General features: G+C 36.5%; 1 protein-coding gene across 1 annotated transcript in view; it reads left to right on the top strand.

The window, feature by feature from the left end:
• The window catches only part of LYST (lysosomal trafficking regulator), a 92,764-nt gene that overhangs the window by 57,043 nt on the left and 13,012 nt on the right, over nt 1–22,709 (top strand). Inside the window, exons 22-44 of the mRNA XM_026845820.1 lie at nt 611–739; nt 3,013–3,646; nt 4,117–4,294; nt 5,178–5,347; nt 6,815–7,045; nt 7,951–8,117; nt 8,607–8,759; nt 10,121–10,312; nt 10,811–10,989; nt 12,106–12,312; nt 13,621–13,797; nt 14,270–14,346; nt 15,311–15,499; nt 16,229–16,374; nt 16,447–16,543; nt 17,178–17,239; nt 17,610–17,665; nt 18,666–18,818; nt 19,157–19,401; nt 20,144–20,210; nt 21,087–21,243; nt 21,638–21,778; nt 22,184–22,401. Coding sequence (XP_026701621.1) covers nt 611–739; nt 3,013–3,646; nt 4,117–4,294; nt 5,178–5,347; nt 6,815–7,045; nt 7,951–8,117; nt 8,607–8,759; nt 10,121–10,312; nt 10,811–10,989; nt 12,106–12,312; nt 13,621–13,797; nt 14,270–14,346; nt 15,311–15,499; nt 16,229–16,374; nt 16,447–16,543; nt 17,178–17,239; nt 17,610–17,665; nt 18,666–18,818; nt 19,157–19,401; nt 20,144–20,210; nt 21,087–21,243; nt 21,638–21,778; nt 22,184–22,401 — 4,025 coding nt within the window. The remainder of the gene's footprint in view (nt 1–610; nt 740–3,012; nt 3,647–4,116; nt 4,295–5,177; nt 5,348–6,814; nt 7,046–7,950; nt 8,118–8,606; nt 8,760–10,120; nt 10,313–10,810; nt 10,990–12,105; nt 12,313–13,620; nt 13,798–14,269; nt 14,347–15,310; nt 15,500–16,228; nt 16,375–16,446; nt 16,544–17,177; nt 17,240–17,609; nt 17,666–18,665; nt 18,819–19,156; nt 19,402–20,143; nt 20,211–21,086; nt 21,244–21,637; nt 21,779–22,183; nt 22,402–22,709) is intronic.

Genomic DNA, 22,709 nt, shown 5'->3' with positions numbered 1-22,709 from the left:
GTAATAACTATAAAATATTGAACTACTGGGACTTAGTGATGTAGTTTGAGAGACATTATAATGACACTTTGTTGCTTGGCTTGCTTGGAAATCTTTTTTCTGTTTATAGCCATAAATAATCTTGTTGGTGGTTATGACTTTAAAGTTTGCTGCTAAATGGAATGCTTAACATTGGTTGCTTGTATGGACACAGTTTTATCTGTATCTGTCCTCTAATACTAACAGGCCTAAAATTCTGAGTAAGAGTAGAATGCATTTCTTGATACTTCAGGCCCTATTAAATGAATCTGTTTGAGAACAGTCATCTGTTTTTGACATGGCAAAAAGTCAATTTTATTACTGCTTGTATGCCTGCAAGGACCATCTTTAAATATAATTACTTGAGAACATCATACTACTTTCAGTGTTCTGAAGTAAATTTTAAAGGTATATCACTAAAACAAAAAGCAGTTCTCAGGTGCTTTTTCATAGACGTTCATGAGTTGAGGACTCTTCATTAGCCTCCAGTGATCAGCTTGAAATGTAACCTGGCTACTATGAGTCTAAATATATCGAGAATGCAAACATAAAAAGCTTGTATGTAACTTTTCCCATTATCTTGTCTTTCTAGATGGCAAAATTTTTCAGGAGAAAGTTGAATCGCTTAGGTACCTGAGAAATTCCAGCAGTGGTGGGAAGTCAATAGACACTTCTGCATTTGTGATAACTCCAACTGGATTTACAGCTTTACCATTGGAAGGTAAAACAATGCTGGAAAAACAAGGACATTAAGACACAGTCCTTTGGCAGATGACTAGAATGCCTTAAAGTGTTAGTTTCCCACAGATATTTTATACAAAGCTCCCCGGTCTCTTGGAGCTTGATGCCTGAATGACAGAGTAAGACGGATGGAATTAAACATGTTACATAAACTGTTCCTCATTCTCAAAGTGAGACTTGTTGCTGCATTGATGGCTCAGGCAGTGAAGTGGACCAGATAGCTGAACAACTTCATTTGTTAAATAGACCTGCTAGAGATGTGTGAGAATACCTCAGCAAGGCAATAGTTGAAATGGTGAGCCATAAGCAGCTATACCACCTGTGCAAAAAGCACCAAGCTGATACTTTTATTGGTGCATAATTGTTATCATCCATCTAAATATAGTATTAAGGTATTGGCATTTAGTTATGATGCAGGTATATATGCTGTTCCTACATGATAGAGGGTGGGAAGATATTTCTAATAAAGAACAACATAGATACCTTGGTTATATAAATTAACATTTAACAGTTTTCTAGAAACATTCTTATTTTATAGCATGCCAAACAAGTTGAGAACTATAAAGATAACTGCTTAAATCAGTTCTGAATTACTCTGCTATAGGTGCTGAAATAGTGTGAAGTTACTAGTTCAAGCTGGTAACTTTTTTCAGTTGGCGTTCTGTCAGTGTGATGTTTTCTACATCATTATTGCAGTAGATGATTAATCATACTTTTTAGAGATTTGCATAGTCAATCAACAAATATCACTAGTAAAACAGAAGCTAAAATGTATAACTTAAGCCTTTATTTAAGCTCATTGACAATGAGAAATCAAGTCTAATTAAAAATGCATAATCTAAGCGAGTTTACAAATATATACAAAATAGGAATGGAAACTAACTTAGCTGCTAACTTTTTCAGATGATGTTTGACTTAGCTGTATTCTGTTTATCACCAATGTAATACCTTTACAATTGATGTTGCTACTTTGCCTGGGCAAAGCAAATTGGGTCTTCATTTGAAACAGTGTTAGTTCAAGTGTCTTTTACTAAAAGCAGTGATATGAAGAGCAGACGACAGTAGAAATTGTACATGGAATTAATTATTCTGCCTTATAGCATACTCTTCTTAAACTGAGTACTTATTAATAACAATAATACCAAACTGTTGTTCTTGACTAAAGATTATTCATGTGTGCCAGAGGAATACTCAACATAAATTTTTGTGAAAAATTAGGTGTTTGTGTGTTGTGGCTCTGAATTTGAATTTCTAAATTTAGGGAATATATTTGAAATGGTATGTTCAGTAGATAACTTACTACCTGCATGTGGGTTTGCAGTTTGTTGCACTACCTGCTAATGTGTGTGCAAGCTTGACTGTTAAGACTGTTGCAGCTATGTAGATTCCTTCTGTTGTCTGAAGACCAGCTTGGTCTGGCTATATTTATGTACATATGTGTGTATATATATAAATTTATATATCTCTTATATAAAATCTTATTAATGGAAAAATAATACTGACGCACCATCATTGCATTAGTACTAACTGGTGCATAGTCTTCAAAATACTTCTGAATGAACGAAGTCTCCTTTTCCCACATGAACAGAAAGCTTCTTCTACCAGTCTTGTATAGAGACTGCTTTCCCTCTTAAAAATATATTTTTATGGAAGACATTTGTAATGTGCTCTGAAAGTTTGACTGTTTTGAGTCAAAATATGTACCTAAAAGGAAGCCCTATTAAATAAAATATGCAGTTATAAAGTTATAAACCTGAAGTACATGTAAATCCTTCATGCAAAAGGATTGGAGAGTAGTATTTCAGTATCTGCTAAAACATGGTAGATTGGTCCTCTTACGCAAGAGCTCCAAATAAAACAACCTGCTCTGACCCTGCTTTGAACAAGGAGTTTGGGCTAGACAGTCCTAGAGGTGTCTTCCACCCTCAGTGATTCTATGATTATGTACAAATTCTTTCTGAGGGTTAGCTGAAAGGGTCATGATGTAAATCCAGAAACTCCAGTATACATGCAAAAAATATTTTGTATTTTACATATCTTTCCAATTTGTGACTTGTTAAATATATGGCTGCATAATAGTTTATTCTCTCTACTTGATCAGCCAAATCTGAGCTATGCCAGGTGTTGAATCAGTTTTGCCATATAGAATTAGCTTGGGCCATCACTGTGTTAAATCTATGTGGAGTGTAATATTGAGGGGAAAAGCTTGTTTCTAGCATAAAAAGAATGCTAAAGATATCCTTATTTCCCTAGAGAACACTTCCAGTTCTGGTGTACAGCAGCTGATGAGCTCTCAGGCACCTAAAAGGATTTGCAAAAGCCTACCAGTGTCTCCTGCTTCTTCACCTCAAGTTCATCGAAAAAGGCTAACTGAAAGGATGGGAAGGAGTGTTGATGATCTGCAGATTATTGGAAAGCCTGACTACATTAATCTCCAGGGTAAAACTAGTTTTATAGGAAGTTCTGAAACTGTAAAGAAAGTACAAGAAGAACTCTTTCTTAGCAGTTGTGAGTCTGCAAAAACAGTTTGTGACTCGGAGTTAACGTCTACTGAAACGTTTGAAGATATTGCAAAAGAAGAGTTATCTGAAAACACATTTGACAGTAAAGCAGATGCAGACCTGAAATGTTACGAAGGTAGTGGTACTGCAGCTGAGACATCCCTACGTCGTCCAGACAATCTGAAGGGTCTGCCTTCATTTCAGAAGAGTCAGAGTAATTTTGCAGGATTGGGCTTAGCATTTTCCGTTCATGGAGGAGGATCATCAGCCATTGCTCGCTGGCCAAGCTTTGCTGACAAGAGTATACTTCCTGAAGACTGGGAGAGTCTTGCTTTTTCTTCAGCTAACGAGAATACTCAAAAACCATCTGAAAGCCCTGATGACCAGTAAGCAGATAAACAAAATAATAAATTACCAGTAGCACAGGATGAGCTTTGATTTCACAGTTCTTGATCTTGATTACTACTCTACAAAAACTGGAAGCCTGAAAATTAAAGTAATGTTTTCAATGGCTGTCATAAACCAATTCATTATTTTTTAGTCTATAGAATTGCATTTTCTAATTTTTGCATTATTTACATAGCAAACTTTAAAAATCAGGAATTTTTCTATCTTCAGTAAGAGTGGGAATTTGTTATGCTAGCTCAGTCTCAAGCAACTAGTTCTGGTCAGATTATCCTTTTTTGCCATTTGCTATCCAAAAATAAGTGTTAATGAAGAGTGGCAATAGGAGTGCTGGAGAACTGTTTGCCAGATTTCCTGTTCTTCCTGCCCCCCGAGAGTAGCTGACAATTCTGCATTTTTTTAATGTTTCCTGTTGTAGACAAACTGGTAAAATATATTCCTCTGTTTTCAGATGTACAGAAGACTGTCTCGTGCTTATCTGTTGTGGATTGTATGACCTCTTGCGTGGAGTTCTCCTAATCCTACCAGATATCATGCTAGAAGATGTGATGGACAAACTTATCCAACCTGATTATCTTATAGTTCTTGTGAACCACCCATCTCCTCTCATACAACAAGGAGTCATTAAAGTAGGCCTATATGAAACGCTTGTGACTAAAGAGTTGTAAACTAGCATAGTTGTTGAAAACATGAAGTTTTGTTAGTATTTTTCTGTTTTGCTTTTTTCTAGGTTTACTTTTAAGGTATGTTTCCACCCCCTCAGATTAAAAACAAACCAAAACCAAACCACAACACAAACACAGAAACTTTTAACAGATATAGTCAAGGATTTAAGCCAGAGAGGCCTTAAGAGCATATGACAGCATTACTGTTGTAAATGGAAGTGACAGTGCAGAAAGTTGATGACCATCTCATCAACATTAAACACATGATGTACCATGTTAAGTTCAGGTGCAAGCAAAGTTTTAATGTCTAACACAGTTGACTTTCAGTTATTCTGGGGAGTTACCCACACATTTTTGGCCTGAACATGGACTTGAGGCTTTGAAATGTTTTCAGAGATTTTTGTAGTATTGATAAGGACAGTGCTTCTGGATGATAAGATCATGTAGATGAAAAACTTTGAGTAGATTTGTATTTTAATTTGAAGATTCTATGGCTTTATTAACAAAGTGATCTAAAAAATTGTGCATGCACTTGCATACATACCAAAGTTCAGGATATAACAAGTGTAAAAAGTCTGAATTTATTTATGTATGCATTATGTAGCTGTTATGTGTGTGATTTCATCTCCTTCAAATGACTAAAAACCTTAGAGTTGTCAGGTTAAAACGATTGTCAGCTGTCAGTTGTAAGAGGTGCAGTGTAGATTGCAGTTGCAAGTGCAGTTGATTAATCTGGAATGCTAAAAATTTGGGTTTCAAACTTTGAATTGCACACAAGAACTTTAACTTTCAAGGGAGTTATATTAAATATTTAAATCTTACATCATAATTATGTATTTATTTTTAGTTGTTGGATGCATATTTCAACAGAGCAAGGAGGGAGCAAAAGGAGAAGTTCTTAAAGAATCGTGGCTTCTCCTTGCTAGCCAACCAGTTGTACCTTCACCAGGGCACTCAAGAAGTTGTAGAGTGCTTTTTGGAAATGCTCTTTGGCCGCTCTGTTGGCTTGGATGAAGAGTAAGTAATGCTTTGCTTTTGTGTCCTGTAACTTAATATTTGAACTATAAGTGTTGTACAGTGCTGGAGGCAAGGATGTGATAGCTTTCTAATTCCTGTTCTCTTCCTAGTAGTCAACAACCATAAAAAGTTTCTTCAAAACTGTTTTGAAGTGTTTTGCTTGTAGCTTTAACATTTAAATGTATTGAACTTCTTATGACTATTTTATGGCCCTTAAGCTGTTTGTAAGCAACTTCATCTGATAGGTGCTGTCAGCTGGGATCTTCTAAACCCTCAGCCCTTCTGAGGGCTTCAGAGGCATTTTCACTTCAGATGTTCTTGTAATGAGTTTAATTTTTCCCTATTCTTTCTGATCCTATGTGAAACTGATTTGTATCCTTAGAAGTTTTAAGTAGTAGTCACTAGACTTCTACTGGATTTTGGTAGGTGATTAAGGACAAAGCTTGATGTAACAGCTGCTTCCTTGGCTTGGCCCTGAGTTTAGATCCCTATTTCCCTTAGGGAAAACCCTACAGATACACCATTTCCTTGAACCAAAGAGCCACCTCATGTTGACAAGAAAAGGAGATTACCTTTTAAGCAGACAATTATTTAAGTAAAATATTTTTTTTAGAATTAGTCTGACTACTTAATGACCGTACAAGAAGAGCATATATGTAAGTATAGTCAGTAGTGCAAAAATCTTCCAAAAAAACTTCTCAGCTACTGCCTCTGCAGGATTTGTAGCCAAATTACTTCTGGCAGTTGGCCTGATCTTCACTCCCCAAGAAAATACTTCTGTTTAATTGCCAGGATTTAAACCTGGCTGCTTAACTAACCCCGAAGCAGAGGACTGTTGTTTCCTCAAGACTGATTATGGCTCTGGAAAAATAATTTAACTGTCTTAAGTTTAGGATTGTGTATAATAGTCATGTGATGGGCTGATAACCTTAGAAGAATAATCCAATTTCTTAATGCACAAGTAATACGAGGTCTGAATCACTGTTTTGAATTCAACAATTGTAGTAAGTCAGAAGTTGCCAAACTTAATTACACTTCAGCAGTAATGGATATAGGATATCAAACGTACTGGTAGTCAGTATATCATTATTCATTATATTGAAGTCAAGCTGTATCTGGTTTCTTGATAGTGTCTGTGCCAGTTGTAATACTTATTACTGGAAGGATGTGTCAAATTTTTTCTACACTTATTAAAAAACCCTCTCTGTTTTCATGAAATCTATATTGTAGAGAGTTCATAATTAGCTGAAGCTTCAGATAGACTTTTTAGGCACTTAATTTCCTTGTGGTTCTTTGAAGTGTTTATTTTACTATTACTTCTCTTAGTAGACAGGCATTTTTACTGCAGTGAAATATAGGAAATTGCCATCTACATCTCTGCCAAAATACTGGCATAGACTGGTATTCAAGTTGCATATACTAGGTTGCTATTTTAAGGATGTCACTCACTTATATTTATGTTAATAGATTTGATCTGGAAGATGTCAGGAATGTTGGACTCTTTCAAAAATGGTGTGTCATTCCTGTTCTGGGTCTTATAGAGAACTCTCTGTATGATAATGTTCTGCTGCATAACTGCTTCTGTCTCCTGCTACAAATCATAAATTCCTGCTCAAAAGTTGCAGACCTACTGCTTGATAATGGTTTGCTCTACGTGCTCTGTAATACGCTGGCTGCTCTCAATGGACTGGAAACAAAGTGAGTATTGTATGGGTTGCTATAAAATAGTCCAGGCACAATCTTAAGTCTAGCAAAAATTAGTGTTGTATTTGTTCTACTTGCTAAAATGATCAGAGAGCATGTACAAAATAACACTGGTTTTGACGTTTTCAGCTTTAATTATACTCGTAAGTGAAAGTTAATGTTTAGATATTCAGTTCAAACAATGGAATATAAAATACTTTTCCCATACCTTAAACCTTCAAGTGAAATGACATTTTAAAATGCAAGTTTGTCACACTGTGTCACTTTGGATGCTTTTCCTAGTAAAACTCACCGGAACAATAAGATAAAGCCCCAGGAGATGGTAGCATTCTACTGTATCTGTAGCCAATGTTAAAACTGCAGAAGTCTTTCCTGTGCTGCCTGTGATTTAATATTTAAGATTGTGTAACTTAAATTACTTCATTAATTACAAACATGCTGTACAATAAAGGAAGAGAAAGATGGGGTTTTGTTAATTTATTTTATTAGTTGGTATTCTGAAGAAATAGACTAATTTCCTTTTTACCGCAGTATAGTTCTAGTTCAATGTAGTTACAAAATGAGGTAGTATCCTGATCTTTTTTTTTGAGAAATACAGGATTTCAAACTTGCTCTTTAACTTAGAAATCTGATAATATATCATTGCTTTTCCAATAAAACTTTGTTACAATCTTAATGTTAGAATGTCTCAAAGATTTGCAGGCATCAAATCTGCCACAGTTAACACTGAAGAGGTGTCTTTGATTACAGTTTTCTAGCCTTCAGCAGTAACATTCTTGTGTGAAGTACAATATAAGGCGCAGTTGGCAGAAGTAGCAAGGGGCATAGTAATGGGTCTTGTTATGGGTTACAGTCTACTAGAATTGTCATCTTTCTGGTAACTACAACTTTGTTTGCAGCATTCCCTTGAATGACTACAAGTTACTTGCATGCGATATACAACAGCTGCTGGTAGCAGTTGCAATTCATGCCTGCAGCTCCTCAGGTTCTCAATATTTTCGTGTTATTGAAGACCTCGTTGTGCTGCTGGGTCATCTTCAAAATAGTAAAAATGCAAGGATGCAAAGTAAGTTATCTGCTTATTTTTGGGGTCATGGGACTGGAGAAGTAAATCCCTTCCCCACTGCTTTCTGTTTAAATAAATATTCCTGACAAGGGAGAAGGGGGAGTTTTCTGGTGATGCATCTTCTTTCTCTTCTAAGTGGTTCTCAAAGTAGTAGTTCTTCGCAGGAGCCTGCTTGGTGGTAAAGAATTGTGTACCGCTAATCTGAACAAAGTGACTGTAAAAGTTCATTAAGTGTACTTAAATGGAAATGTTTTACACTGTTTCATTTGTCTTATTTCAGAGTAATCAAACTCAATAGCTTTACCATGAGAACTCACTTATGTACTGTCTGTATCTGTGGAATAGTGAGGTGACTTTCTATGTGACTTCCATGGAACTGAGTTTTGCAGCTCTTGACACATTTTGTGTCTACTTCTTAAAAACATCTGGTAAAAATTCTTGAAGACGTGCAAAGAATGTATTGTGTCCTCTGTATGTGTTTCCCTTTAGATATGGCAGTTGTTCTGCAGTTAAGAGTTCTTCAAGCAGCTATTGAATTAATAAAAACTACAGCAAACCAAGACGCTCAGGAGCAGGCTGGTTCAGTCCCTTCGCTATCTGCACCACATCGTGCAATGTTTCAAAAGCGTAAAGGCATTGCTGGTGAGTAGCAAGAGTGTAGTATTCTTGTACTTTCTCCTATATATATTACTTTCAAGCTGTAACTTCAGTGATACAACAAACGAGTCCTACTGCTTTGCTTTTTCTGTGGATTTGCTATATAAGTGTGTGTATATTTTTAAAATAGTGTAGCCTTGTACCCATTTTGAACTTGTGGGGTTTTTTTAATTAGGAGGAGGGAGTAGGGTATGAAAATGAAACCTCAGTCACCTTATTCTCACTGCAGTGTCTGAAGCCAGATAATACCATCTTTTGGAAATTTCTTCGATTCACGAGTTGCATAGTAAAGATGTTTAAGTAATTCATTAATGTTTTTAATAGCCAACTCCACAGTAAGGACATATCAAAATAAAGTTAGTGCTTGTAACTTTTAACACAGCTGTTATGTGGGGATTACATTCTGAAGAAAATACCTGGCACTCTAAATGTATAGTTGGGAATGCGAGATTCCTAGATTCCACTGTGGTTGTGCTTGTAAAACATTTGTGCAATTCTAGCTTTAGCAGTAATACTTTGACAGCTTGTGAACCATCTGTAAAGGTTTTAGGAGTCTTCTGGCTGGAAATTAATTTTGTATACCTCATAAATGAAGCTGCATTTAGGACTCTGTAGAGGATTGAATTTTAAAATCTGATACACATTTGAGTTTTCTTAAACCACTATTATTCCCTGTTTACTTGGGAATGTTTCTCTTGATATTATCAGCTTTTGAGGCCCATCTCTATCAGCCTAGTAAATATAGTGAAAATATTTTTATATTAGTGAATCTGGTAAGGCACTAAAGATAAAAAGAAATAGTTGTTTTGAAAAGAAGCAAGTACAGTCAAGGCCCACCAGTTCACTTCAAGAGAATATTAAGGAATATTCTTCTAAATTAGAAATAGTACTTCTATCAAAATTAGTGACAATGGGTATGGTACAAAATGTGTTTGTTTAGAAGCTGTTAATATAACTGACTCATAATTTAGATGATAAAGCTACTTTCCAATATGCAATAATTTTTTGTTGTATCATTAACTTCTAATCCTTTATCCTAATTCTACAGTAAAAACAGGAATAAAAGTAACTTCTTTAGAATTTGCATCACACAAAAATACATGTAAACTTGATCTTCAGACTAGCTCACTTCATGGTATCACTTCTTGAATATTATGTATTTATTTTCAAATAGAAAAGCTTTTAAGAGACAAACACCCAAATAACACTTATGTTCCCTTCAATGTTAATGCAATTCAAATGTATTTTTTCCTTCAGTGATGTGAACTCTGGATGAAAGCATTGCTGAGTTGATTAATATTTTTGTGCATTTTAGTAGAATGCTATTAATGCTTCTCTACTTAAAGGTTCCAGAAAGTTTTCGCTTGCTCAGTCTGATGCTCTGCTGATGAAAATGCGCTCACTAGCAAGTGAGGAATTCAACATGATGATGCAGCGGAGAATGAGCCAAGAAAATCCTATCCAAGCCACTGAGACTGAGTTTGCACAAAGGTTACAGAGGCTGACTGTTCTAGCTGTTAACAGGCTCATCTATTTAGGTAGGATTTCTTTTTGTTCCTTTTGGTTTTAACAGAGCCAATGTAGGGCTATATGGAAAATGGATTCTTGCTTTTGGAGTGTTGAAGTGTTTGAAAGAAAAGTAATACCTCTGACATTAGTTTAATGGATTTAACTATAAAACAACATCCTCTCAGTATTATGTAACTGACAGTCTGGATGCAGTTTGAATGAACTGAACAAGTTGTTTCAATTCTACATTAGTCCATTCATGTGTTAACTGACTGAATTATTACCTAAAGATTTAACTCTGCCAAAGGGAGCATCTGCTCTCATAAAATGCATCAGTTGGCATGTTTCTATGAAGGGGGCACATTTGCTAGCTAGGCTTGATGACTTTGGGGGCTAGTTCAAATTCCACAGAAGCAAGAGAAAGAGTAACTATGGTAAGTATAGTAGTAAAGGCAGTGTTTGATTTAATGCCAACTAAAGGTCTTGCTTGAGATGGTGCTGATAATATGTGCCTCTTAAATTTTAAGCATCTACTGAAGAGTGCCTTGATGTACTGGGTATCACAGAAAACACAAGTCAAAGCAGACTCTCAGCATCCCAGCTGGAAGTTCCTGAAGAAGAAAGCCAGCAAGAACTGCCTAGCAGAACAAATCCTTTTCTTAAAGAAATGTTCAGAATGTTGGTGGAAGGAATCAAAGTATCCATTGTAAGTAATTAGATGTCCACATTAAAGGATATTTCATAAGGTTCCTTAATTTGGAACTTTTCATGCATATAGTCTTCTGTGCAGAAATACTTTCCTTACTGCCTCTCTCAATTCAACTGTGGTATTAAAAACTTTGTTCAGCTTCCCGGTTATTTTGCAGTTGTAAAATAATAAATACTTCTGTTCTGATTTTTACCTTAACATTTAGCAAAATTCTTCTTGAACAAGCACACAAAAGTTAAATAGACAGAGTTCTGAGCAGTCCACAAATTTGCGTTGTCTGTTAAACCTCAAGGTTTGTTTGCTGGAGCCTATAAAATAGGATCTGCTGTGCATCCGTAGATGATGGAGAGTTTCTGAGCAATATGTGTCTATAATATATATATATATATTTTAGAGTTGGGAAGGGGAACTTTCTCTTTGCTTGTTGCTAAAGGGCTGAGTTGTCTCTTCTAGCATACAGGTGTTAGCTTATCAACCTTTCCAAGGTGATCAGGTTTCGCTTGGGTAATTTGAAATGGTTTTATTGGAAAACTTTACTGCTTCTTGCCTCTTTATTTCTCTTAGGTTGTCTCTATAAAAAGTAGCTCAACCCAATTTTGTTTCTAGCTCTGGAAAATGAATTTGGTTAGGTCTGTTATCTTTCCATCATATCATGCTTGTACTAGTTTTCAAAGATGGCAGGTTTCTTTTTGTGTGCACAACCAGTGGCTGGTTTCTGATCTTCTGAGGTAACCCAGTCAGAAACTAGTTATTAATGTAGAAGGGCTATTCATTAAAATAAGCAAACAAAAATCCCCTTTGATTTTTAAACCCTCTACATAACAACTTTGGATTGTTGGGACTGAATATTCAGTCTAGCTAGGAGTTGCAATCCTAATATTGGCAGATCTAGAAAAACGCTTATTTTATTGGAATGAACAAACCCATCTTTCAGTTTTAGTAGAATGTCTTTTAACCTGTAATAATAATAAGTAAACTAAAATGAATCACTTTATTTTGGTACAGTAGTCTTTACTGTCTTACACTTTGATATTAACTGTGTTTGTTTTGCAATGTGAAAACTTGGTGAAAGGAAGCCCTAACCCTGTAATACTAAAAAATTATCTCTCTTAGGGCACCAGCAGAATGAACACACCAAAGCAGCAGTGGAAGAGAATCCTCTTGTCATGTAAGGACACATTCCGTACACAACTCGGGAGGCTTCTTGTGCACAACTTGTCTCCAGCAAGGCCACTGCAAGAGAGAAAGCAGATTTTGGAGATGGTACCTGAAGTAAACTATCCAGAGATCATGCGTGACTGCCTTAGCCCAAATTTGCAAGTAAGTTTGGGAGTTAGAGAAATTTGTAAAACCTGTATTCGTTTTTTTGTTTAAATTTTACAATTACTTAGAACTGTATGTGGCTGAAGTTGTTCATGGCTGCTGTAGCAATGTTTAGTGTAATGACAAAGTTATGTCATACAAAATGGCTGTGTGTACCTCTGTAATTGCTCTGTTATCCTGAGGGTGGATAGTTTTGTAAGAGGCAAGATAAGATTATGTCTGGGTATGTTGACTCTGTAGCATATCAAACGTCACATCTCCTGTGTAGTGCAGAAACAAAAGGTGGTACTAATTTTAATATGAAGAATTTTACTGAGACTGCTAGAAGTTAAGGTACCCTGAAAAAGCTGATTAATGAAGGAATTACCCTTGTCTTGGTACTCCTAACTGCACACTTCCTGAAACTTAAAACTGATTGCCGCTAGATTTTAAGAGGCAGTCAGTCCTCAATCAAAACAGTTCTCTATATTTTCTTTCTTAGCCTTTATTAATTCTTAAAGTAGAATGGTGTATTCTATGTTCTTAACTCAAATAGCTGAACAGTTTCTCCCTGCTCTTCTTGGTTTGTCAGGAGAAAGCTTTTTTGATTGTACTCTGTTAGAAATGCTTTCTCTCAAGCTTGCACTTAGAGCCATAATCAGGAATTGGGTAGGAATGTTGCTGTTTGAGATCTGAAGGAACTGCAAGAATGAACTAAATCATGGAAGACACCACAGTTTGAGTCACTGTGTACTAAGGAGAGAGTACTTATTGGATGAACCTGTGACACTAATATGTTCCTGATCACATATACATTATCCAATTAAACTAACACTTTCATGGGTAAGAAAAGAGCTGATATACTAGCAATAGCTTCTCTGGGGGAATGTCATGTTGAGTGCATTTATGACCTGTGTCTGATTAACTTCATTGTCTGCCAGCTCTAATTTGATTAATCAAACAAGGTGTAGCGTTCTTGGCAGGCAAAATTAAGAGTCTCTGGCGCATATTTCCTGAAGTATAAACAAGGCTGCAGGAGCTGACTAATTGGAGAAGAAGCTTAGGTTTCCTGTAAGCCATTGAAAAGTCACAAGATGCTGGGGCAAGTTTTGTCATGTGGAGGATTAAATTCAGTGTGCTCCTTCTCACTTTATAAAAGTTCGAACACTAAAGCAGCTACTTTCTTTAAATCACAAAAAAAAAAGTAGAAGAAATCTGTCCAGGCTGACTAGAAAATGGAATGAAGCTGGAGGAAAGAACTGCTCAGCATTGTATTGTGGAAATGACAGTGACCATACATCTGATTTTCCCCTCTTCATCTTCTAGCATGGACCTAAATTAGTGCTCTATTTGCATGAGTTAATGCACAATCACACTGATGAAATGACCAAAGAAGAACAAAGAGCAGCAGGAGACTTTGTGAATACATTGAAGTGTTGTGGCTATAAATGTGTTCCCCTGAGCCCACGACCAAAACCAGATGTAATTAAAGCTCTGAAAGAGGTTTGTGAATAAACTTCAAAAACTGGATGTATTTGAGACAATTGTCTATTATATGGGGTCATAATTTTAGTGCAGAAAGTGATCTTGCTTGCTTGGTGCATGGCTTATGCTTTTGAGGTTCTCTTGGGTTTTGAATATTCTGTCACAGAGTCAACACTTCACAGCAAGCTCACATACTAGTGCTTCTTTGGTTAAGCATATTACTTAACCTAGACAAAAGTGATAGTTTGTAATAAGCTACTAGTGTATCTCATTGTGAAGAAAAAATAATTTTTATAGTTCCTTCTGAAAAAATTGTATCTCAACATAATAAAACTCTAGTAACTGAAATGAAATCTTGATGGTTTTAAATGCTGTGAATATATCAGTTGAACAGTTTTGTCAGTCTTCCTTTTTTAAATTGGCATATCCTTTAATGTCTGCTTCCTTTTGTCCATCTGGAAAAAAAGTAATGTATAAAACTTCCATTCAGGATCAGAAGAAATATGAGATGGAAGAAGGTGTAAACAAAGCTGCCTGGGAGAAGACAATGGCTAATAATAGGCAAAAGTAAGTGCCTTCTAAAAGTGGCTGCAAGAACCCTGTAAGAATGTTCTCTGTTCAGTACGCCCCATTGTGAAGTTGTCTATATGACTGTTACAGATATTTTTCAAATCAACAGCACTGCTAGCCTTCAGATGTTTTTTACCATTATAAAAAAGCTCGATTGTAGGTATATGCATTTTGTTAGGTTGTATAATAGATGACACTGTGGGAACTTCAGAATACTGAATTGTTTTTCACATGTTTGACACTTCACCCTTAGTTTTACAGCTGTTGTATCTGTCCAATCACCTCTCCTGTTGCTGTGTTCTGTGCAATTAGAAGTAAGGCAAATGTCTCTACAACTAACTCTGATCTTCAATGACTAAAATATTGTTGTATTCAGCATAGGATTTGAACACTAATATGAGCTATGTAGATTGCTGCTACTAGGCATAATGTAAATTTCAGTACCTTGTGGTAGATTAAGAGTTTTTTCCCATTAATTTACATTTCAGGCTTTGCTGTAAAGATTAGATCTGAGATGCGCACACACACCAAGTTTCAATGTAGGCAACTGCAGTAGCTGTGAAGGTCAGCTTAGTCAAGTCTGACTAGATAAGTGATAAGACTCTACTATGTTGAAGAATTTGAGATTTGAGCAGTGGTAAACTGCTCAGACTGTTCTTACTTCAGATTTTTATTGTAATGAGTATAGAGTAATTGGTAAAGCATGCTAATATATATCCATTGATCTTCTAATTGGCTTGTCTTTGGCCACAAGTGATATCTGCTTTGAAGGCTAAGCAGCAGCAGGTCTTCATAAGTCTCATGAAAATTTGGTAGGTTAAGTTGCTCTGCATCTGCTGTAACAAGAATTACGGATATCTACAGCCAAAGTGATTGTATTTTAGAAGGGTTTTTGGTGTCTTGCCTTCCCTTTTCACTGTGTTTACCTGACACTTTAAAACACAACTCTCCTTTTCTTCAGTCTCTTTCAACGTCTGGATACAAAATCTAAAGACATTTCTAAAATAGCTGGAGACATCACACAAGCTGTGTCTCTGTCACAAGGAATGGAAAGGAAGAAAGTAATCCAGCACATCAGGGGGATGTACAAGGCAGAGCTAAGTGCCAGCAGACATTGGCAGGAACTTGTTCAGCAGCTTACCCATGATCGGTAAGTTGTTCTCTCATCTCGGTGAAGAAGCAGGAGAGGGACTTGATGCCTGACATGTGCTTCTTATTCTACTGAAAGGCACATGAAATGTTAATGGTATTAAAACTAGAATTACTTGCTTTTGCTAATCATCTGATGGTTAAAGACTTGTTAACATTCTTGATTTATTCTATTATGTTTTTAGGATGAGTAACCAAGTAGTATTTCTATGCCATTGAGACAGGCTTTTTGTCAGGTACATTTTGCCTGTGCCTAACAGAATGAAGAATGTCATAAAGCTTTCATATCTTGTGTTGCATTGATGGAGTAACAGCATTTATTGGGTAATATTCTTCATATTAACATCCAATACTGTGTTCACTAGTCTGCATAGAAAAAAGATGTTAAGTCTTGACAAGAAACCAAATAGTGGTATTTTTACCACTGCAGAACTAATGTCATGTTTGCAGCAGCTGAGTTTTCAAAATGAAATACTTGATTTTTATTGTATTGCTGTTTTCAGAGTTAGTAACTTCAAGAGCAGTCTTACAGTAGTAGCGCATAAGTAGTCAGTGGGATAGCTCATGAAAATAAACGACAAAATTCAGTCTTTTAATACTTTTTCAGAAATAATTGCCCAGTGTCTACTACTGTGAAACTTCTGCCTTTCTACTACTGAAAGAAAAACAGAATTAATAAGCTATGTATACTGTCTCTGCTACCAAACTCTAACATTTTTTGTTTTTTCAGAGCACTCTGGTATGACCCAGTCTATTACCCAACTTCTTGGCAACTGGATCCAACTGAAGGCCCAAACAGAGAGAGGCGCCGCTTGCAGAGGTGCTACCTGACGATTCCGAACAAGTACCTTCTCCCAGACAGGCAGAAACAGGAAGGTAATTATAACATTTTCTAGTATATCTGAAGTGTAATGACTGCTAGTGCCTTATTTGTGGGTTTTTTTATAGGTGTGATAAAAACTCCATTATCTTACCTATTTGAAGACAAAACACATTCGTCTCACTCTTCTACTGTAAAGGACAAAGCTGCAAGTGAACATATAAGGTAAGGCTTGGGTTAACACGTACCTCCCTTTCCTAACTACTCCTATTCCAGTGTTCTCATTTTTTTTGTCTAAACATTAAAAATACTCAAGTTGGAGGAGACAAATGTCAAAAATGGTATGTTTTTTGCTATACTCTTAAGCAAAAGTTCAGAGCTACCAACATGTACATTTTCTGAGTCTTAAAACAGTCTATCTTCATGACTTCAAAAATCAGCAAAAGCAAATACCATTTGGTGTGATGTGGGGATGGGGCTTCTTTCCTTACTTGTCCTTTAGATAGCTAAGACAGGCAGTGCTACTAGATCTGGTAGGTCTTCCCATCAGTGTTCAAAAGCAAATTGTGTTTTCATCTTCTCTGCCTCTACTGTGTTGCTCAGCTCTGCAGTTGTGTCAATTTATCACCTATTACAGGCACTAATAGTGCCTAAAATAACTACGGAGAACAACAAATAATTACAAAACCACTAATATGCAAGTCTAGAAAGTTGAAGTTCTGTTTTCTTTCCCCCCTTGAGATCTGAACTATTAGTTGAAAAGTCTTTCTTCAACCATAGCTTATGAGGCTGCTAGTTTTAGGTATGTGCTGAAAGGTACATAAATCCATCAGTAATAATACACTTTGAAATATTTCAGAGTTAATCGAAGATGTATAAGTGTAGCACCTTCTAGAGAGACTGCTGGTGAACTGTTGCTAGGTAAGCAGAATTTTTCAGTCTCCATAAATACCTTTTTTGTATAAGATTCTGCTGTATATATTAACTTGAGTGATATTTTTTTTTAACAAGTAATTGAGCTGTTGCCTGACTGCTTATTGATGATATACTTTGCAGATCAGTTTTGTCTTTCTTCCCTACTGTTTGCATGAGTGCTATTTGGACTGTAGTTAAGTTTTAAAGTTGCAGTTGCTAAAAGATTTGGAATGATAAATTCTACTCCTGTCACATACTGTCTTGCCCAGGTACTATTATTAGTGTTCTTAACTCCTGGACACTGTTTATATAACACTATGATGCATTATACAAATAGTAATATCATGCAACTTTTTGCAACTATTTTTCCCCGCAGGAAAGTGTGGCATGTATTTTGTTGAAGACAATGCTTCAGACACAATTGAAAACTCAGTGAGTATTAGAGCATATTGTCCAGCTTTACCTTTTCCAAAGTCTGACTATGACTATCTCGTCTCCTGCCACTGAGAGGTCTCAGGACAAGGCCAGCCAAACTGATTAGTTTGGGTTCAGTGTTGCTTCTGTTGCCCCTGGCTGTGGAATCGGTGGTGGTGGCAGAAAACAGAAAAGGTGTGGGCCTGAGGCTGGGAGGGAGTGAGGAGGGGGTGATGTGGGGAGGCTTCAGCACCTTGCTGTCCATTGCTCTGAGTTCATCAGCATTAGTGCATAGAGCTTGCTTTGGTCTGCCCCTGAGAAAATGTGCCTTACTGGAAGCTGGAGCACTAGGAAGTACAGAAACTCGCAAGTGTATGAACTGGGCTTGGCTTTACAGTATCTGATTCTTAAATTTTCCATTATATGGGATGTTCTAGCTCCCCCTTATCCTATACAAGAGAGACTGTTTCATGGAGGAAACTGGAACTGACCTAATCCTTGTGATATACAAAAGCTCTGATGTGTTATTTAAGTGTATATATCTAACGCTTAAACAGACACTTAAAATCAAGATACAGGTTATACTGCTGAAAGTTTTAAACTGTTTTCAGGGAGGTTTGTCTTGCATTCACTAAGCACACAGCTCTTGAGGTTTAAGATGTTACCAGCTGTTTTGCTGCTTTGTCCTTCACAGAACTGTCAGAATTGGGATTCATGGCACAGCTTTGCTTGCTTTGGTTGACTGTCCAATGTTTAGCTTAAGAGCCAGGGAAAATATGACACTGTGTGCGAGTGCTGGAAAGGGAGCTGGAGCAGCTGGGAGGATGCGTGATGCTCTGCCCACTGCCTTGAGGAGAGTGAAGGATGAGAAACATGAAAAAAATCTCAACAACATCTTAAAGCAGCACAGCAAAATTAAAGTTTGCCTTATACTATATGGTTATCAACTGACTGCATTGAAGAGTTTCTTGTTTGGGAAATCTACTTCAAATAACTTTTTCAATTGCAAATTCTCTAGAGTTTTCATGGAGAAACAGAACCGGCATCATTTTCTTGGACCTATGAGGAAATTAAGGAAGTTCATAAGCGCTGGTGGCAGTTAAGAGACAATGCCGTGGAAATTTTCCTAACAAATGGCAGAACTTTACTCTTGGCTTTTGATAATACAAAGGTAATTTGGCACTGATGCATAATAATATATCAAAGTGTTTTGCTGTGTCTTCATAACATGTATGTTCACGCATTAGTTTTTAGGGAGACCTGTTGCATGGACTACTTAAATTCTGCCTAGTACCTTTGAAAAAACTCTGCTTGGTTAGACTTCTAGACAAACACAATCCTGTTGTAAAACACATCTCTGTATTAAGACATTAAAGAATCTTAGTAATACTAAACATTATCTGCTGTAATGGAATATCTAGAAACTTGTAAAATAAGAGAAAGGTACTAAGTCATGGTAGTTTGAGGCTTTTTAAATTATATGATTAAAACTGTGGTGTTTTCTTTTAGGTCCGTGATGATGTGTACCACAACATCTTAACTAACAATTTGCCTAACCTTTTGGAATATGGAAATATTACTGCTTTGACCCACCTGTGGTGCACAGGACAGATTACTAACTTTGAATATCTGACTCATTTAAACAAACATGCGGGCCGTTCCTTCAATGATCTCATGCAGTATCCAGTATTTCCTTTTATACTTTCTGACTACACCAATGAAACGCTGGACCTAAATGATCCATCAGTATATAGGTAATATGAAATGTTTGGAACCGGTTATTTCCAAATACTTGAACTGATCAACCAGTACAGCTTTTTAACTTCATTGTACTAAACTGCACACATACATGAGTGGAATTATTCAGGGACAAGCCTCATCCATAATAACTTGGGCTTTTTACAATAAGTGGCTGCTTCACCTCAGATACTTAAATAAAATGTCTCAGATTATGAGTGTGTATATTTAAAGAGTGCTATGAATTGAACTCATATACTGTCTTAATAGGATAAGGATAGGCCATAAATTTAAGTAAAAGCTGTATGTTTAAATTCATGTGATTAAAGACTTCAGGCCAATTACCAAAAATTAAATAGAAAACCAAATAATATTAAAATAGTTAGCCAGTTATAAAATCATATTGTCTTCATTGTGAGTAGATCTGAGGGAATTGTCCCACCCTAATACATTTCTGTTAAGTTGATTTTAACATTTGTGTTCACAAAATCTTTGCCTTTTTCTGATGCCTCTGATTTGACAGAGGGACTCTGCATTTGCTTGTCTGTTACTGTGTTATGGGGTAGCCTGTGGGTCTGAGCGTGCCTTTAGCACCAGAAGTGGCCTTCTTTATTTTCTGAACTCTCTTGTAAAGTGCTATTAAGCTTGCTTGTCCTTTTCATGATATAAAAACCATTGTTCTTAATAATGCATTATTAAATGGTATGACTTGACATCTTTAAAAAAAATGACAAGATATCAGTACTGCTTCTGTTACAGAAATTTGGTCAAACCAATAGCTGTGCAGTCTAAAGAAAAAGAGGACCGTTATGTGGATACTTACAAGGTAATCTGGCTAACTTTTGCTTCTTGCCTTTTTCCTGTGTATAAATAGAGGCTTTAATTTTTTAACATATACTGATGGGGAAATAAGAAACCACAAATCCAGTATTTGATGTCTATGGCATTCTCATTTCCAGTTTCTTAGGAATTGTTTTATAACATTCTTGGAAGCTGTGTTTGTCTGTTCCTGTACCTAAAATCATAAATCAGTTCAGTCTTTCCATGTGACACTGCTGAGGAGGTTAACTTGGTATCTTCTTACATTAGAACACACATATATTTAAAGATCCCTAGAAATCAGGAAGGTAACATTGCCGTTTACTTGAAATTACTTCAGTGGAACTTCTGGCTATTATTTGTTTCATAGCAGAAAAGCTGTTTTCCCTGGAGTACTGTTATTTTAACATGCTCTACTATGATTACAGTGGTCTTTGATTTTTTTTTTTTTTTTTTTTTTTTTTAAGGCTGTAGTAAATAATGTGCTGGGGAATTAAAGCATCTGCAGCTGGACCTTCACATTTACACTAGACCATGATAATACAGATGTATTATTTGCAAACACTGGGTTTTTTTTTTCCATTTTGTATTGAAAATGACTTTACCATGTTAGAAAACAAGGGGAGAGGGGGAGGGAGTCAAAGTAATAAATAGTAGAAAGCAGGTAACTTAAATTGGCTGAAGACTGATATCTAACTGGTTATAGAAGTGATCATGGCCCTTTAGACAAAGTGTACTTGATTCCAAATAATTTTAAAATGTTTATTCCTCTAAAAGTTTTAAGTGTTATTCCTAAACAATTTAAGCAAGCTCGTATATGTGTTATTGGAATGCAGTCTAAGTAGGAGGTTTGTGATTATATTTTTTCCTACTACTTTTCAAGTATTTGGAAGAAGAATATCGTAAAGGAGCACGGGAGGATGATCCCATGCCCCCTGTACAACCATATCACTACGGATCTCATTATTCTAACAGTGGAACTGTGCTTCATTTCCTCGTTAGGCTGCCACCTTTTACTAAAATGTTTTTAGCCTATCAAGGTAAGGTTACTTCTGTTTGCACTTGCCTTTCAAGTCAGGGCCTTTCAGATGTGGGTCCCAATGACCCACGAATGCTCTATGTTCCTCTTAGCAAAGTATATAAATTCTAAATAGCTGAGTTCAGTACAATTAAATCTAGTGTGCTTTCACAGTAGACTCCTTCTGAAATTATCAAGCTAGACCATAAATCTGTACATCTTACAAATATATGTTAGTGTATGTAGAATAAAAAGCTGACCTGTATTTGACTTGCAGTCCACGTGTAACACACTAATTGAGATAGCTGAGAACATTTAGAATTCTAGCTGGAGAGCAGTTAACTCCTTGAAGCTGCAGATCTATAACTGTTGTGTCCATCATCAGTGTAATAAATTCAGTTTGGATTTCTTTACAGATCAAAGTTTTGACATCCCAGACAGAACTTTTCACTCTACCAATACAACCTGGCGACTCTCTTCATATGAATCCATGACTGACGTAAAAGAGCTTATCCCAGAATTCTTCTACCTTCCCGACTTTCTAGTTAACAGAGAAGGTATAGTGATAGAATAACGAAACTATGTACCAGAAACAGCTGTATTGTTGAGCCTATGGGTTGAAACTGAGAACATTTATATCCCTAGGCTGAATATGCTAAGTAGTAGATGTATGGGAGAACTCTAGCACAAATTTGCAGGATATGTTTAAAAAGCTGTTATGCAGGACTTAAAGGAAGCATTTTCATAATTGCCAGAGGTACAGAGGAGCTTTCTGTTTCCTGATTTTTCCACTTGAATGCGTATGTGCAGCTTGAATGTGTTGGGGAGGGAACTTGTTAATGGTGCTGCTTTGTTGATCAGCAGTCACTGTGCTTAATGGTGAGCTTTCATAGAACCCTATAAAGACCTTTTTGAAGTTCCTGTCAACTAAAATGTTGGAACATCTACTCCCCTGTTTCTAGGTTTTGATTTTGGAGTACGTCAAAATGGTGACAGAGTTAACCATGTCAATCTTCCACCCTGGGCTCGTAATGATCCTCGTCTGTTCATCTTGATTCATCGTCAGGCTTTGGAGTCTGATCATGTTTCCCAGACAATCTGTCACTGGATTGACCTGGTATTTGGTTATAAGCAAAAAGGCAAGGCCTCTGTTCAGGCTATTAATGTCTTTCATCCTGCAGTAAGTATTTGTTAAGCAGTGTGTTTGTTCATTGTACTTAGTAACAATAGGGGAAAGTTCAGTCTGACTTGCTTGGAAAGCATCCAGCATGAAGCAAGATCCCTTGCTCCTGGAGTGTTGAATAAGAAAAGACTTTAACCATTCCAGTGCGGAACTGATAAGATCCCAGGGACAGTTGGGAGACTTGGTGAATTTGTGTTTGTCTGCCTTGCCTTGAGATATGGGCATGGGGCTCATCAGCTATGGGGTTTAGACTGCCTGGATAGTTGTTTGCAGTGTATACAGGTGTCATGTTTGTGTGTACCTGC

Source organism: Athene cunicularia (assembly GCF_003259725.1).
Source record: "Athene cunicularia isolate RWA chromosome 3 unlocalized genomic scaffold, athCun1 chr3_part1, whole genome shotgun sequence".
Classification (NCBI taxonomy): Eukaryota; Metazoa; Chordata; class Aves; order Strigiformes; family Strigidae; genus Athene; species Athene cunicularia.
Note: the sequence above shows the minus strand (reverse complement) of the source record. Positions and strands in the feature narration are given on the sequence as shown.